This window comes from Agelaius tricolor, unplaced genomic scaffold (assembly GCF_023055355.1).
Source record: "Agelaius tricolor isolate 1412-34295 unplaced genomic scaffold, bAgeTri1.0.p SCAF_1, whole genome shotgun sequence".
NCBI lineage: Eukaryota > Metazoa > Chordata > Aves > Passeriformes > Icteridae > Agelaius > Agelaius tricolor.
The window spans coordinates 61,142,606-61,158,702 of record NW_027269261.1 but is presented as its reverse complement, the minus strand read 5'-3'; the positions used below and the strand labels follow the sequence as shown (position 1 = coordinate 61,158,702).

The window sequence follows — 16,097 nt, the reverse complement described above, 5'->3', positions numbered from 1 at the left end:
ACAAGAAGTAGAATTAACCTCACTTGAGCCCAATTTTTTATTCACACAGCTATCACATACAATAATGAGGACATACACAATCCTTACTTTTGTATCCCATATGATGAGGTAGCTGAGTGTAGCCACCTCTGTTGCAAAAACTACAGTAAACAAATTTTCTTTGTTGACTAAAGAAATCTAAAACCACTCATCAGACCTACTGAATCTCTGAAATGGCATTGGTTTTTGTTTTGTATCGCTGGTAGCCCAGCCCTCCCACTGCTGAAGGTTCCCTGCATTCCATGGGAACCATGTGAAGCCTATAGCAGGAGAGTTTGGCCATCAAATGCAGCCATCTCCTTTCATCCTGAAGGATCTCCCACTGTCATCACTGCCTTGGAGTCACCCCTGCACAGCCAAAATTTAACAAAGCTTCTGTGATCTTCCAGGCTGTGTGTTTGAGTGTTTAAAGAATCATCGTGACCACAGGTGCTGCTTTGCCTACGCTGACATTTTGGAACCGGTGGGAGATTGGTCTCTAACAGAAAGCAGTGTTTTAATAAAAAGCCAGTTTTTATTTCTAATTAATGCAATGGGTCCTGGCTGCTGTTCCTATCACCAGGCACTTGCCCAAAGCTGTGCAATGCCAGACAGCAACCCTAGGGATTTTCACACAGAAGTTAAGAATGGAGTGTTGGGAAAGAGAGAAGGCTGTGGAAAAAGAGAGGAGAGGGCTTCTACTCTGTGTAGGCAGAAAGTCACCATGTGGAGAAAGCTGATTTGTTCCAGGGAACAAATTTGGAAAGAAATGTTCCCTCTGCAGCACCAATGCACATGGCAGCATCCCAGATAAGTCATTCTTGCTGCTTTGAGAGCTCGTCTTAGAATGCCTATTTAGTAAATTCAGGATTAATGTTGAAACAAAATGTTTCATGCAAGAAGAAAACAGTAAAAAGTCGTCATCCTGTAAATCAAAAATCAGGCCAACCATTTTAAAGCACTAAAATTATTATATTAGGCTCTCAGAAATCATAACATAATGAAGTAATGGTAATAAGTAAAATTTTAAGTTGTGCCATTTCAAAGCATTAACTTTATTACCATCTAAAGCAGTGACATGCTCATGTTGGCTGGTAATTTTTTTTAATTCTTACAATCAAATATATGAATTTTTCAAATGCTCCTTATAGAAAAATAATACATAACACATGAAGTAATCTAGAAAATTTTATTATCTCTAGACTCCTCTAAAATCTACATTTAAAATCATGAAATTGCTTGAGTTTTAATTTTTTTTTTAGAAGTAGCCAGTACAATAAAAAAAGGAGGGCATTACTAAACATAGCTTTTAAATATACATACACTTTCACTAGAAAGAATGGCACAAAGGGATTTATTTTGACAAAATATCAAATGCTCCTGAGAGGAGTGCTGGGGGCACCATCAGATACTGGATGCTTGGGTGCCTCCAGCCCTGTCTTTACCAGGGTGGGCAGAGATGCTGGGTTCCTCACCTCAAAGACCAGGGACTCCAGGAAGTTCAGTGTCCGGTGGATTCTCTTTGGGCATGGGATATCAAACACATGGAATGCAGCCACCAGTGCTGCCAGAGCCATGGTGCAGTCATCAAGCTGGGCCAGCTCTTCCCTTTCTATGTACAGGGCAAACTCGCATGAATTCACGTTGAAGGGATTTTTCACTTCCAACACTGGTGTCACTGCCTTTACCTAAATTCAAAAAAGGGTATTTCAAATGATGCCACAACATTGCTACGATGAACAGGTCAGAGAATGAAGTAAGCCTGATAACATTCCTTTGAAGTTAGGTAGTATTTCTGTGAGTATTTCTACGCCAAAGGCAGGCTAATGTCACCTCTTCTCAGAACTAAGCTGAGCCACCAAAAGGCCAGGTGATGTGCATATGCAGGTGATTAAAGGAAGAGAGACCAAGGTTGCTGGTGCTCTGTCTCCTACCTCCTCGTTCACTGCAGCAAACAGACTGGAATCATCTCCAAAGACCTCTGGCAGGAGTAAACATGCAGCAGTCATTTTCATGTCTGTCAAAGGCAAGGATTTATACTACATTACAAATGAAAACTTTCTGGCACTGCAGTATCATCCTGGAAAAACAGATTGCAGTCTATATAATAGTTAACAGCTCAGTAGTGGAGCTGTTGTTCAGTCCACTTTGAAGAGTAGTTTGTACCACAGTCAATATTTAGGCAACTCAGCTGGCAATGAACATTAGTGTCAAATAATTCATGGGACTCTGCTACCCAACATTACAGTTCAATTTTCCTCACAATAAGTAAGCTGGCCTTTGGGTTGCTTTTAGTTGAGTTTGTGAGCTGATAGACTTCCTGCTCTCACTGCCCTTTCCCAAACTCCTCTCTCCCCAGTAAACTGAAGTCCAGGGAGTCCTGTTTCCAGGACTCTGCTTTGAAGGCTGTGGTACCAGCTGGTGCTGCAGAACCTCCTGACACCTGGTATCTACTATCCCTCTGACTCAGGTGTTATTGACTATAACATCTTTTTTGCAAGTCAGGCTTCTGGTGTTATATGCTTCACTGAACTTACCTCACCATGCATTTATTATCTAGGTGCCAGGTCAAGTTGTTTGTGAGAGAAAAACAGAAAAGGAAAGGCCTTGGGACTTTACTAAGGCATGAGTCAAAATCTCTGTGGACATGCTGTATAAGAAAAGGGGAAATTACTTACTGCATCCATAGATTTCCTTGGCCAAAGCTATGAAAAGAAAGTCCATAAAGGCTTTCTGGATTAGACAATTCATTGAAGAATTTTGATCTACCATGAGTACTTTTGTTTTTAATCTTAGCGAAAGAAATCCCCAGAATTTTAACCTCCACTTCCTGCTTCTTTCAAAGCTGACCTGGCAATAAATGGAGTGAAACTGCTATAGGACACACATGTGTTCATATGGTGTGACCTTGGATTGACATCCTGAAATTATTATGCCTGTTTGACAGAAAGTGAGTCTAGGGAGGACTTTTCAGAGAGCTAAGCTTGGGCAGCTGGGCAAGAATGGCAATTCTGAGTGACTGCTTGAAAAGTTCTGTCCCTGCAGGACCACACTCCCCAGATTTCTCACTGACTGAAAGAAGCTGAGTGTCAGCAGGTGTTTGCTCCCCACCGCCAGGATACATGGACCTCACCAGAGGCACCAGTCTGTGCCCTTTTTCCTGCACTGTTTCTCTGCAGAGATGAGGTGCCTGAAATGGTTAGTGGGAACTACTTCTTTTATTTTACTGGGGTAAAGATTATAACCATAGAAACTTGACTTGTAAAGGAAATTGTGTCTTTTTAATGGGGCTATTTCTAAAGCAGAAAATTAGTTTTCTGCAGGTATTTTTAGAAAATAATAAGCACTCATATCTAGAAATACATACTTCTGCTCATCTAGCAATACTTATTTTAAGGTAATTACTCATTTTATCAAACCTGCACTCTTTTATTCATTGAAAATAAGGCTTCAATACTTGACTGACTTAATTTTCCTACTAATTTAGTAGCTTTTCTTCTCAATGCTTCACCATCACTCTATATTTTCAAAGAAACCATAACATTTTTAAATGTGTTTGCAATACAATTGAAACTAGTTTAGTTACATAAGTAAGAACAATTAGCTACAACAAAACTCTGATATTCAGAGCATAGGAGATTTGTACTGACATTTCAGAACGTCTTCCTCTGTGTGCTGCTTCAGATTTTCTTGCAGCATAACGTTAATTGGATTATTCCTCACCACATACAAGGACAATATGTTTTCTGAATAAATCTCCAAAATCTCGACTGTTTTCTTATGAATGTCCATGTGTGTGAGAAGCTGGAACTCCCTAAAAAGCTGAAAGAAAAACAAGTATTTGGTATTGCAAACCTCAAAACCAAAACTGTAAACAATGCATGCACTTTAAAGACAGGATAAAACTAGCTCAGTTAAATAAGATTATAAACTCAAGAGGGTGATGTAATTTTTTTTCAAAGCAGGAAAGGAATACATCAAGTAACACCAAACAGTGACACTGGTGGTGTGTGTGGCACCTTTAACTCAGAATTGAAGTGATGAACCTTTTAAAATGGGATTTCAATATGAATTGAAGAGAACATTGCTGATGGATACTTCAGTGGAAATATCCTGTGAAATACACGCCTACAGATGTATCACATCTATAACACAGGATTCAATGTCATAATTAAAAATAGCTCTGTTACCTGATAAGGGCATCTTAAGAAAGGAAATAGTCTAAGAACATCTTTTAAAGGTGCCTTATCGCTGATCATCTTTCTCCGTATTTCTATTGTCACATTCATTCTGTTTTCCACTTCTTCCCAGTTCCTCTGAGTTTTCATATATTCTTGATTAAGCCACTTAATATGTAAATCCATTGCACTGCCTTTAAGATGAGCAGGGTCTTCCTATGAAGAAATTAAGGACAGAATTATAACAAATCCACCTTTTTATCTGATTATTCAGCTTTTTTAGCTCGAGTCATTTGATGTGACCTCTGTGATTTGAGTGTAGTTGAGCTCAGCAGAAAGGGTAGTGTGGTTTCAGTTCCAGCTCTCTGAACTCACCCTCGTATTCTAAGTTAGACTAAGGTCTGTTTTCATATAAAACTATACCTGTCAGCCAAGTCCCCCAAGCCCAAACTGCATATTTGAGGCTATTCATGAAATTCCTGTTCCTGTGTCTGGTTTGTCTCATTGTGGTTTATTGGAAACGAGTAGTCAGTTCTAACGACAACTCAGTATTTAGCAATATTAACTCTGTATTACCAAGAGAATTTTAGTATTCTCCTCTTACCCATACAGGTCCTAAAAGCAGGACAACTAACTTTCACATTTATGCAGCTGGAATTTTTACCCCCAAGGACACTAGCTGAACTAAAAACCTAGTATTGAAAGACATTATTTGAGCAGTTTGATTGTTAGTGTTTCCAAAAAGAATTTTTGCACGTTAGGAAAGTTAATAACCTTCCTCAAAATTATGGTTATTGTCCCTGATGTAATTCCAAAGCCAGTAATTACTGAGAGGAGAGGTGGCTATCCAAAGCAGTACACCAGCTGGAGTAGCCTGAGTGTGTGTAGCTTATCCATCAGTGGACACAGGGAATTTGCTCACTGAAACAAGCTGATGGACATTGAGATGCACAGCTGGTACAGTTACATCCTCAGGCTGTGTTGCTGCTGGCTTTTCCTGTCTGTATTGTCACTGATGCAGCTGTGATTACACATATGGGCAGCTGTGGGTCAATGCCAGAGGGAGTTGAGACACTTCAAAATGTCCCCCAGAACATTTCCAACTCAGAGCTGTGAAACACACAACATCCCAAACCACTTCACAGTGCTCTGCATGTGCAATTAAACTTTCCATTTTAATTAACATCCTTCTTTAAAATCAGGCATGTGATATTCCAAGAATGGTTGCCAATGCAGTGAAAAACCTGCCTTTCCTAGTACATATCCATAGCTACCAATAGCCATTATAGGCATCATAGAAGAAAATAAGATCTGCATGGAGGAGAGATACCTAATGTGCCCCCTGTACAACTCCCTGGCCCTTGCTAGGATTCTGTACTAGCACAGTCTGCACTCTTTCTGATAGGGGATCTCACAGTCTTCATTGTGTTACAACAGTAGTGTGTGTTTGTGACCAGTTTGCATAGGCACTCCTGGCCTCTTCCTCAGAGCACAGGAGCAGAGGTGGGGAGACAAGTTAGTACCATACCCTCCCCTACCTGCCTGGGAGAGGTGCTGGGGAAAAGTATAAATGATGAGTATATGGTAAGTTCGTCAAGACTTCACTACACTGGGGTTTGTGGACTCCCAGACTTTATATTTAATAGCCTTCAGTCTTTATAGCTATACAGCCTTCAGTAGATTTATTTTCTCCTTCAATTACTTCTCACAGTCACTTTTCCAACTCTCATAAAATCATGCCTTCCACAAAATCCTGCCTTAAATGTGGCAGTTTAACTATATGCTGTCAGAGGAAATGCATTTATTTGTTTTTCTCCTGCTATTTCTGCTTCCTAATTATCATACTGGATTCAAAACCTATTCACCATCTCCATGCCACTATAGTTTTACAGACAAGTCATATTCTGCCCTCAGCCATCTCTTTTCCAGCCAAGACCGTCCTAAGCTATTTAATCATTCCACATATGAAAGCTTGTCCATACTTTCAATTATCCTTGTTACTGTCTTTGCAAGTTCTCTAATTTCACTGTAGTTTTTATGAAATAGGTGCAGTATAACTTAAAAGTACTTGTTGAGATGTACTGGAACACCACAGGGGCATACAGTGGAATAATGCATTGCCTTTCGTTCCTTTCTTAAATAATTCTGTGTAATCAAGTTCTTTTTGTTGTTGTTGTTTTCTTTTTTTTTTTTTTTGACTGCTGCTTAGCATTGTGCCAGATATTCTTTAGCCTAGTATAAAAATAGCATTTGTGAATGGTACTATATAAGCTCAGAGCCCGTCACTATCAGTGTTGTTAGGACTGGGTTTTCTCCTTGTCCCTTATTTTCCATCTATCAGAACTGAATTTTATCTGCTGGGTTTCCCCCCTCTGGAATGGGATCCTTATGCAATTCTTCAGTCTTTGTCTTTAGTATCCTTGGTAGCATCACAAAAGGTAATCTGCCAACTAGTCTACTTTTCTCATGTTATTTAGAAATATATTGAACTGCTTAAACTAAGCATTCATAATCTTTTCCACTGTAAACCCCAACCATTTCTGCACAGCCTTGTTTGTTCTATCTTTTAACTGTTTATCCATTCAAGGACCTTCCTGTTTATCCCCTCAGATTATATCCTCTAAGAGCCTTTGAAAGGCATGTGCTAAAATCTCTTCTGAATTTCAAGTAAACTATATCAGCTGGATTGCCTGTGTCCTCAGGGCTGTTGAACACTTCAAAGAACTAATGAATTTGTGAAGAATTAGGTCTGTTTACCAAAACTTTGTTGATTCCTTCCTAATGTGTTAATCTCTTGGGTCTGCATTACAGTTCTTGCCAACTTGGCCAGTGAAAACAGAGGGTTTCTTGGTCCATATGTTCTCTAGCTCTCTCCTGAAACTCTATAAACTGGCATGAAATTAGTTACCTCCAATTATCTAATATGAGAAAAATTGTACATCCCAATTAAAAAAGTACCTGTTTTATCCTTGGACACCACTGAAAATTTTGTGCAAGTACTTGATCCTGGAAATGTGTTACTGCTCATTTTAGTGAATTATTCTGTCCCCTTTAGTGACATGCATGTGTTGAGACAGATGCCCTGAAGAATGCCTATGAAGAATGGTCCCAGTAATGTGATCATCTGAACTCACCTACTGAGAATCCTTGCAAATCTGTCTCATTTTTCTGGTATGGCTTTATATTCTGCCAGCCACCCTGTACCTAGGGAATGCACCTTGAGCACTCCTGTCCCTTAGCAGCATCAGGCTTCTTGCTTCTCACCCTGGGTGAGAAAGCTCTATAACCAGTGTAGAAAAGGCAGAAAGCCACAAAAAAATCATTCTGTGTAAATGTCCATTGGATCACTCAGAGTCATCAGTTTTGTTTTGCTGCTGGTGTGTCATCCCTGCAAGCTTCCTGCGTCAGCCTTTGATGGTTTCTGGTATGAAATTTATATTGGTTACTACTATGAATACCATCCTAGTATTCACATAGTCACAGCTGGGTCATTCAACTATTCCTTAACCTGCCAACTTGCCCTAAGTTGGACAGGCTGTCCCTTGCTTCACTGTGACCAGTGCGCAGAACCAAGGGATGACCCGTTCTTGTCAGTCTCAAGATACCCACGCTTTCTCACATACACAAACTTGGGCAGCTGTTAGGGCTTTTAAAATTACATTTATGTTTTTATGCTGTGCAAGAGCTAGCTTGAAGCCTCTGACTACAAACAGCCCTTTCACTACTGGTTTCTCCTATGGCTCTGCTTTCAGGCTTCCTGCCCATAAAGCAGGAACTTCTTCAGCCAGCTGATGTGCAACATGGCGGCTTATTCCCAGATGGCCTGTCACCTTTAGTGTCTTACTTGCAGAGACAAGAAAGCAAAACAACTCAACCCAGTGTGCTGCAACCACAGACTGACTGACTGGGTTGCTTAGAAACAAACATGAGAAGAAGTTGTGACCTTTACACCAGCTTCTCTCCAGCCCCCTTGTCAAGGCAAGCACTGCTTGATTTGATGGACTTTCCCTGTGGTCACCTCTGTCCTTGAGAGCTAGTTTAGCTGATGATATTATTAATTAGCCAAAAGAGACCATTTGACATTTTCATCAGTGGCAATGGCAAGACACCAATAGAAATATGGCAGCAATATATGGAAGAATTGCTGTCATAGCTATTTAATAGGGGGGAAAAATAGCAATGGAAGGCTAAACTTTGTAGTGTAAATCATCTATTACCTGGGAGAAGTCAGTGTTAGAATTGGTTGCCTTGCAGTGCTCATCCTGCTTAAAGCAATCACTATCTGTAATCTTTCCAACTTCTTTGATTGTGAATAAGTTGGCTTTTAAGGTAAGTGGAAAGGTGAGAGGTACTTTCTTTTGGTGGAAATAAGTTATCTCAGTGGACACCCATTTTATCGGAGAATGATTCCAAGTGTCCTTTAAAATATTTTATAGCTAACTTTAACATTGCAGGAGGAATCTGGGTTTGGGAAGCTGGTTACTGAAATGGTTTATCAGCCTACCATTTGCTTATTTAGGGAGGACTCTAGATCCTCTCCACTTCAACCATCACAGTGAGAAAGCCAGCTACAGCACAGCAATATTCCAGTAAAATTTGACCATAAGGTTAAAGCTCAGTTATTTTGATAATGTGCAACACCAATCCTATCTAGACCAAAGCTAGGATCTCATCTCAATGCCTGAAGAAGCCACAGCTAACAGTTCAGCATGTATACCAGACAGAACTAAAAAATAGCCTCATTAAATGAGGAATCTTTACTTCTTGAGGTCACCCGACCCCTCTGGCCAAATTTTCAGTTGTGTCACCAGTAACATCCATTTCAGTTGCAACAATAAGAATGTTAATTGGTGATATTTAATTATTTTTGTCTTGTTTAGTAATGTGCATGCTTAGTTTATAAGGTAAGGGTTTCCTTTCTTTTTAAACAACAAAAAAAAAGAGATTAAAAATAAATATGTCTGGAACAAACAAAAATTTATTTCACAGTCTTTAAATAAGAAGCTGCCTTATAATCACAAGCTTATGAGACGTGCAGCAGAACAGAGAAAAAAGCAAAAGGATGTGGAAAGGAAGTTAATGAGGTAAGCAGAGGATACCCAGTACCTGTCAGAGTAACCTAGCCCTAGCCTGCAGGACGGTCCTGCCAAGGCTTCTTCATTCTCTTGGATTCACACTCAAAGGTCACAGCAGTAGGGAGCTCATCCCTTATTGCCCATGCCCACAAACACTCTTGACTTCTTGTCATCTCAGGTATCTGTGACTGAAGACTCCAAGTCTGGGAGGCACACAGGTTGTAAGGCTCTTTGCCTACACTCCAGATGCCTTTTGACTGTGACTCCCCACCTTCTATTCACAGTTCTACTTGGAACCATATACAAGCAGATTGTGTTAAGATGCTCACATTAAAGCAAGAAAACATACCAACAAAAAACTACTAGACTCCAAATTCCTAATTCCTCCCCCCATCTCCTGAAGCAAGAGGATAGTCATTTGATTGGAGGCGGATTTCTGAATAAAGGCCTGATTCCTAAATGCCCTTTTGATGGATCTTGATACTTCCCAAGATACAAGATTGTATTAGCACCTTCTTGAAAAAAGCCCCAGCTAGCAGGGCACCTTTATGAAACAGTGTCACAGCCAAGGCAGTGAAACTGCAGTTTGTGAGGAGGGAGGGAGCAATTCTTCTGCATGATATGATCTCCAAGGTCTAAGCTTTCAATTACTGTTGAAAGCCAGCATCATAAATTGTAAAGGACATGAATGTTAACACAAAACATGACTGCCTAATCAAAGAGTGATGAAAGTGCCTCTGGTGTGGACAGCAGACAACTCTTTGCTCTTTACATGGGTTTAGACCAGTTCCTGAATGGTAAATGCAGCCTCATTGTTGCTAAGGACAAAGATAGAGATCTCTTTTTGATGAATGCCAACAGGACCTACAGGCTCCTCAGTTTGAGAGAGTTAATTCAAACAGGATCAGTGGAGTTAAAGAGGTATATATGAAGACATTACTGCATGCTGTCAGTCTGCTCACTGCCAACCAGTGATCCAGGTTCCTCACCTGGATGCTCTGGAAATATTTCTTTGAGGCAACTCCTTTGGATGGAGACTAATCTGCTTGCTGGAAAGCAATGTAGAAAACATGTGATGGTAATGAGACTCATCTCCTGGAACAGCAGTGCTGTGCAGACAGGTTCAGTGGGATCAGCACTGAATGTGGTTCAGTGGGATCACCACTAAGTCCTTTAAAACCATACATTAGGACTGGGATGCTGATGGGTTGGTACAGCCTCCATCTTTCATTATTATTGCTCTTGTCAGCTTCCAGCAGCTGCTAATAATATTTCCTTTGAAAAACACATTTCAAATTTTCCTTGCTAGATGCCAATGCATATTCCAAGTCATGTTATTGCTAAGAGCATTGATATTGCCAACACCTCTTGGTTGCTAAGTCTACCTGCATTAGTTAGCATCAACACTCAAGGTACTTACACAAGAAAGCCTGATGATAGTTAGGACTCTTGTTTGGAATAATCTTTTCCATTAATTGGCTTTTATAACTACTTCAGGGTGAGAAGCAGCTTTCACAGTTACTTAAGCAAGTATAATCTCTGTGTCTTGATATTTGAATACTGAAAAGTGGGTCTTGGTATTTTGGACCTCATACAGACACAAGGCATCATAAGAGCACAGTGTATAGACCAGTTTTTTGCTACCACTGTCGTAAGGGACAGCCCTTTTTTCTGTGGTAACAGCAGGGTCATTGGAATGACATCTACTATGATGAACACTGGGCCGTTTTATATCAGGAGGAGTGATCAAAACAGGCAATGAGAGAAAGTGAAGGTCTGCTCAAAAAAAACCCCAAACACTGGAGACTGATCTGGAGCAAGTATGAATCTAAAAAGGCAGGTTGTAAACTGGGCACTGCTCAAGGCCCATCTTCTCATCCTGAATAGTGGGAGAGAACAGAGAAGACGTCAAAACCATGCCTCACCCCTCACATCCAAACACTGCACACAAAGACAGGTGAAACAGCATGGACAGGCTGCTTTCAAGCAAAATGAGTGTGTAACCATCAGCAGGATCCACACTGACTTGTACTCCAATGAGATGCTTAATTAAGGCAGGCTTTGCTTTAATTACACATAATTGCCTTTTTGAGCCAGGGAGGCAACTTCAGAACTAGATTTATGTGCCAGTGCTAACCAAAAACTTTCAAAGTCATGTAAGTCAGCCTATTTCTAACCACAACAACTGCTTTCTGATTTTGTAAGCTGCATAAGCAAAATAAGATAAATTGGTTTTCCTCTACCAAGGAACAACCTGTGCTTGACAATTTAACTCACAGAGCAATGAAGACACCGGCTGACACAAATAAGAAGGTGAAGTGCAAGATGTATGCCAGGGATTTGTGTTTAAAGCTTTTGCTTTGACTTAAAAGCATTTCAAAATATTAACTAAGCAACACTACACGCTCAAAGTTTGATGTATGCACATCAAAGTTTTAGAGGGAAAATCACATTACAACAGTTCAGTACAGCCATTGAAAGATCATTTATATATGCCTGCTCACATTCCAGTTGTGCAAACATTCAAACGCCTTATTTGGAGACCATTAATCTTAGAGGGACAGGTGCTATCACCCCTGTTTCATTTGGACATGGCATTCTCAGCAGAGATGGTACCTAATGCTCTGCCTGCCAATAGTGCTGTAAGATTGAGCCAAGAGAATTTCAGCATATTGTACACAAGCTGTTCATCCCCTGAGAATTATACAGACATTTAGCTCTCCTGTTCCCTTGCAGTTGCCTTATTTTTGTCATTCCTCCCTTTTTCTCCAGCCATCATTTTCCAAGTCCTATTCTTTCTAGAGCCCTTGAAATCTTGTTTCAAGTTTCTGACTCTTCCAGTGGCATAAGATCATTGACAAACATGATGTTAGTTATCACCTCAAAGAAAGGCATATCCCTAGGAAATGTCTACCTTGGCTAATTTACCTAATCTGATATAAAAGAGACTCCATCTTGGGGTAGACTTCACTCAGTCCTGATCCCTCCTTTCATCAGAAAAGACAGTTTCCAGATAAAAACAACAGGGTAAATTTCACCATTCTTGTAGTGCATACCACCAAAGCAAGCATAAATGGTGCACCTCCTTGGCCAGGGGTTTTCTCTGCTTTTCATTTAGTCCTCTTGGCACAGAATTTGCATGTTCACCAGTTTCAAAATTCCTGCTTGTCTTCCCTGTACAGGAATATCAATTGATGTCCAACTTCATGAGTTAAAGTTTCTGCGGAATCCTTCTGCTTCTCCCAGTCAAAGTTCTCATCAAAGCTTTTCTTGTCTCTATCCCATTGACAGAGAAAGAAGATGGTGTGCCGGTGCCCCCTTTATAAATTGTTTTCATTTTGTTATTCCCAGCTCTGCTGGGTGTGGCAAATACTCCCATTTATCTGCAAACATCTACCGCTATCTTAGCTGACATCTTGTCAGAGCCTGTTTTTCCTTTTCACACCTAACTCCAAATTTATTTGTGTGACAGCTTCAGAGAAACCCTGATGACCTCACAAACAGGCTGTCATAAGATGTAAGAAATCAGAGGTTTTAGAAGAGGGACTGTACTCTCTCTCCATTTTTGTTTAATATCAAGAACTACTAGCAGTCTTCTAGCCTGTTATATTCCCTTACATTTCAGGAAGCTTAAGATACCCTTGGGTACTCCCTTTCCTGAGATATTTTCTTATTTAATGTCTGGGGTGGATTGAAGGAGCTTAATCCAGCTGCACAGATACAGCTATTCAGTGGCATTTGAGATATCATAGGAGTATCCCAGAAGCCTCTGGGAACAGAATACGATACTGGACCTATGGGAAACACACACCTCTCTGAACTGGCAGGTTAAGCCATGCAGCACATCTGGGGGCTTTTTCATTTCTGTATTCAGCTAACTGACTTGACAGTGAAGTCACACATTCCATGAACAGCACTGCTTGAGGCTGGCAAGATTTCCAAACTTAAAGATCTGAAAGGGAAAATTTGCTCTTTAGTCACGGCCCCTGGGAAGACTAAAATAGTGTTTGAGCCATAAGCTCTCAAGGTATGCAAGCCAATCATCAGCTGTAACCCCATTTCCTTCTCCATCACCTTTTGCCTTCTGGCAATCCTTGGCCAAGGACCAGGAAGGTCCTATCTTTATGTTTCTTCTGGCTCCCCCAGGTCTAGGGCCCTTCCTATTATAACTGGCAGGAGGTGGTTTCCCTCACAGCCTGAAGAACTATAAATCAAACAAGTCCTTAGGGCAGAGGAAAGAGGTTTGATGCTAAAAAAATAATGGGACCAATCAGAACAAGCCACTGAATGGCTGCTTTAGCAGTAATCCCACCCTTGCTGCAGAGGGGAGACTGGCTTGCTTTTCTTATGTATTTTAACAGTGTGATCCCCCTTGTCATGGAAAGTACCTTCCATTTGCAGCAGATGAAGGTCATTATCATTACAAAACACTCTCCCCTGGATTACTGCAGCTCCAAGATATTTGCCTGACTGTGGAAGATGACTGAGAAGGATTCTCACACCATAGCCATAAAATTTGTTGTTTATGGAGGATTTCCTGATAAAACTGTAAATATCCCTCAGACACAGAGACTCAAATTAATGTTTGCCAGGCACAGTCCAAGCTTCTTTCCCTGGTGGTGCAACCCGATGGATATTTATAGGGAGCGTCATTTAAATAAATCTTCTTTAGTGACAGACATACTTACCATCATTCTACTGCCCTGCACTTGCTCGAGACCTTCCACGTGATGCTAGTCATCACAAGAAAAAAAAGTAGCTACTCTTCAATCTTGTTTGAATATAATGCTCTTTAACGAGGAATACATCAGCAGATGTTTTAAAGAAACTGGAGGAGAAAGACAGATGCTGCACCTGGCAGCAATGCCCTGCATGGGAGCATACCCTGCCGAGTATGCTTGAGCTGCTTTTGAAGGAAGAATGCCTGGCTGGAAGGTAAAGGAGCTTGGGCAGTCCAAGGGGCAGACATCATATGGCTCAAAACATCACAGGAAGATCATCCTGGCAAGCAGCTGGATTTTCACACGAAGAAGTAAAAAGCTTGGTTAAGGGTTTTATTAGTAGTAATAACTTTATTATTCTTCTCACATAAAATAAATGCCAGGTATAACAGTGAGACATTTCCGATCAGTAAACAATCTTTGTATCAATTTCATGCCATTAACAATCCAAGACTATACTGACACAAAGCATACATGACAGGGTGACAGCTTATGGCTGCTCAGAAACTAAAGCTCGATACAGAAGTCAGCTGTGTGGCTGGTAAGTAGGTCATCTGCTGGGAACAGATGTGCTCTCTCATCTGCATAGCTCTGCCAGTCGGCTTTGACCTATAATGCCCTAAATGTCCTACTCTGCCTATCTAAAGGAGAGTGTGGTGGCCCAAGGGGACTGAGGATCCTTCACTAACTATTCTCCAAAGGTCGCCTTAACCTCGAATTCATTTCCCCCTCTTTCAGCTCAATTAATTTTGATGTGTTGGCTTCTAGTTCACACAAGGCTGATTCATTCTTCCAGTCTTGGAAAAGGGATGAAGACAAGGGGATCTGGCTAACAGTAATTTGAATATAATTTGGGTTTGCCTGTGGTATTTGCTTCTAGATAAAATATTCATTTTTTGAGACTAAGACAGTTCAACAGTTTCTATTTTTCATAGAGTAATCAGTGCAAAGGATTGGCAGGAAAGTGCCTTTATGTGTGTTCCTAAAGGTACAGAATGAAAATCCCCACTGCTTTTGTTAAAAATAATATGAAACATTTTGTTCCATTTTGCAGATATGTAGTGACATAATTTAGGATCTCAGAGTCAGACATCTCTGCTTTCAATGTAGAAACACATTTAAAACTAACTTTTGATTCCCTCAAATTATAGAATACATTCTTAATCCTTAATAGGGCCCACAAGTGTTGATTCTTGCATTTATATTTGTATTTTATTTATAAATATGTGTTCAGGATACAGGGAAAAGGAGAGAGAGAAAGGAAAGTTGTTTAGAGATATTCAGCATCCTCTCACCACCTTTAAGTTTAACCCTTAATTTGCTAACAACATTCAGGCTAGCAAAATGCTTAGGCCTTTAGAGGAGATGCAATATTTGTCTTTAATTTCTAAAGCAAACTAGGGTGACTAGTGATGGCCTTGGGCAATGCAGGTAAAGAGTGGTGATTCCTGGTCTGCAGAAGCACAGCACAGAGCAGTTACACCCTCTCTACAGATAAATGAAGTTTAGCAAGCAGTCCCTATAGGATCACTCCAAAGCCCTTCTCAATGAGCTCATAAGACAGAAAAGATCCACATGTGCCCTTTCCAAGCTTTAGCAGATAAAGGATGGCTAACTCTTGATGTGCACACAAAACCAGGAGCTTATAATTTCTTCTTTACTGCGTGCGAGACTGTTTATTGTTTTGCACCGAAGTCACAGGTTTCTTACTTCACACATGCTGCAACTAAAGCAGGCAAGAAGGGGTGTGTTTATTCCTGAACATATTAACCCAAAGGGAATAAACAGAAATTACTGACATTTCTAAAAACCAATGCAAACATGTATTTGCATTTTGTATGGGAAATTAAAGCCACCTTCAATCACAAGGGCAATATATGCAGAAATGCATCCAATAAACCACTCTTGTTCCCTAAATACAGGGTCTGGTAAACAGCAGGATGAACATGGATAAGCTAAAGATGAATATCTACTTACATATCTTCTTTATCACATTTGTACAATTGTTTAAATTTTACCATGTTTTAATTTCAGCACAAAGAGGTGTGTGCAGTATTGGCAAACCTGGAACCTTAATGAATTTATGAGAGTGTATAAATTAATTA

At 40.3% G+C, this 16,097-nt stretch overlaps 1 protein-coding gene across 3 annotated transcripts in view; it reads right to left on the bottom strand.

The window, feature by feature from the left end:
• Window positions 1–1,193: 1,193 nt before the first annotated feature.
• SAMD3 (sterile alpha motif domain containing 3) overlaps window positions 1,194–16,097 on the bottom strand; it is a 42,459-nt gene continuing 27,555 nt past the window's right edge. For all 3 annotated transcript variants that reach the window (XM_071436941.1, XM_071436950.1, XM_071436956.1), the window contains 4 exons: window positions 4,209–4,412; window positions 3,669–3,840; window positions 1,953–2,035; window positions 1,194–1,706 (listed from right to left, as the gene is read on the bottom strand). In XM_071436941.1, the coding sequence (XP_071293042.1) occupies window positions 1,389–1,706; window positions 1,953–2,035; window positions 3,669–3,840; window positions 4,209–4,412 (777 nt within the window). In that variant the 3' untranslated portion in view covers window positions 1,194–1,388. The remainder of the gene's footprint in view (window positions 1,707–1,952; window positions 2,036–3,668; window positions 3,841–4,208; window positions 4,413–16,097) is intronic.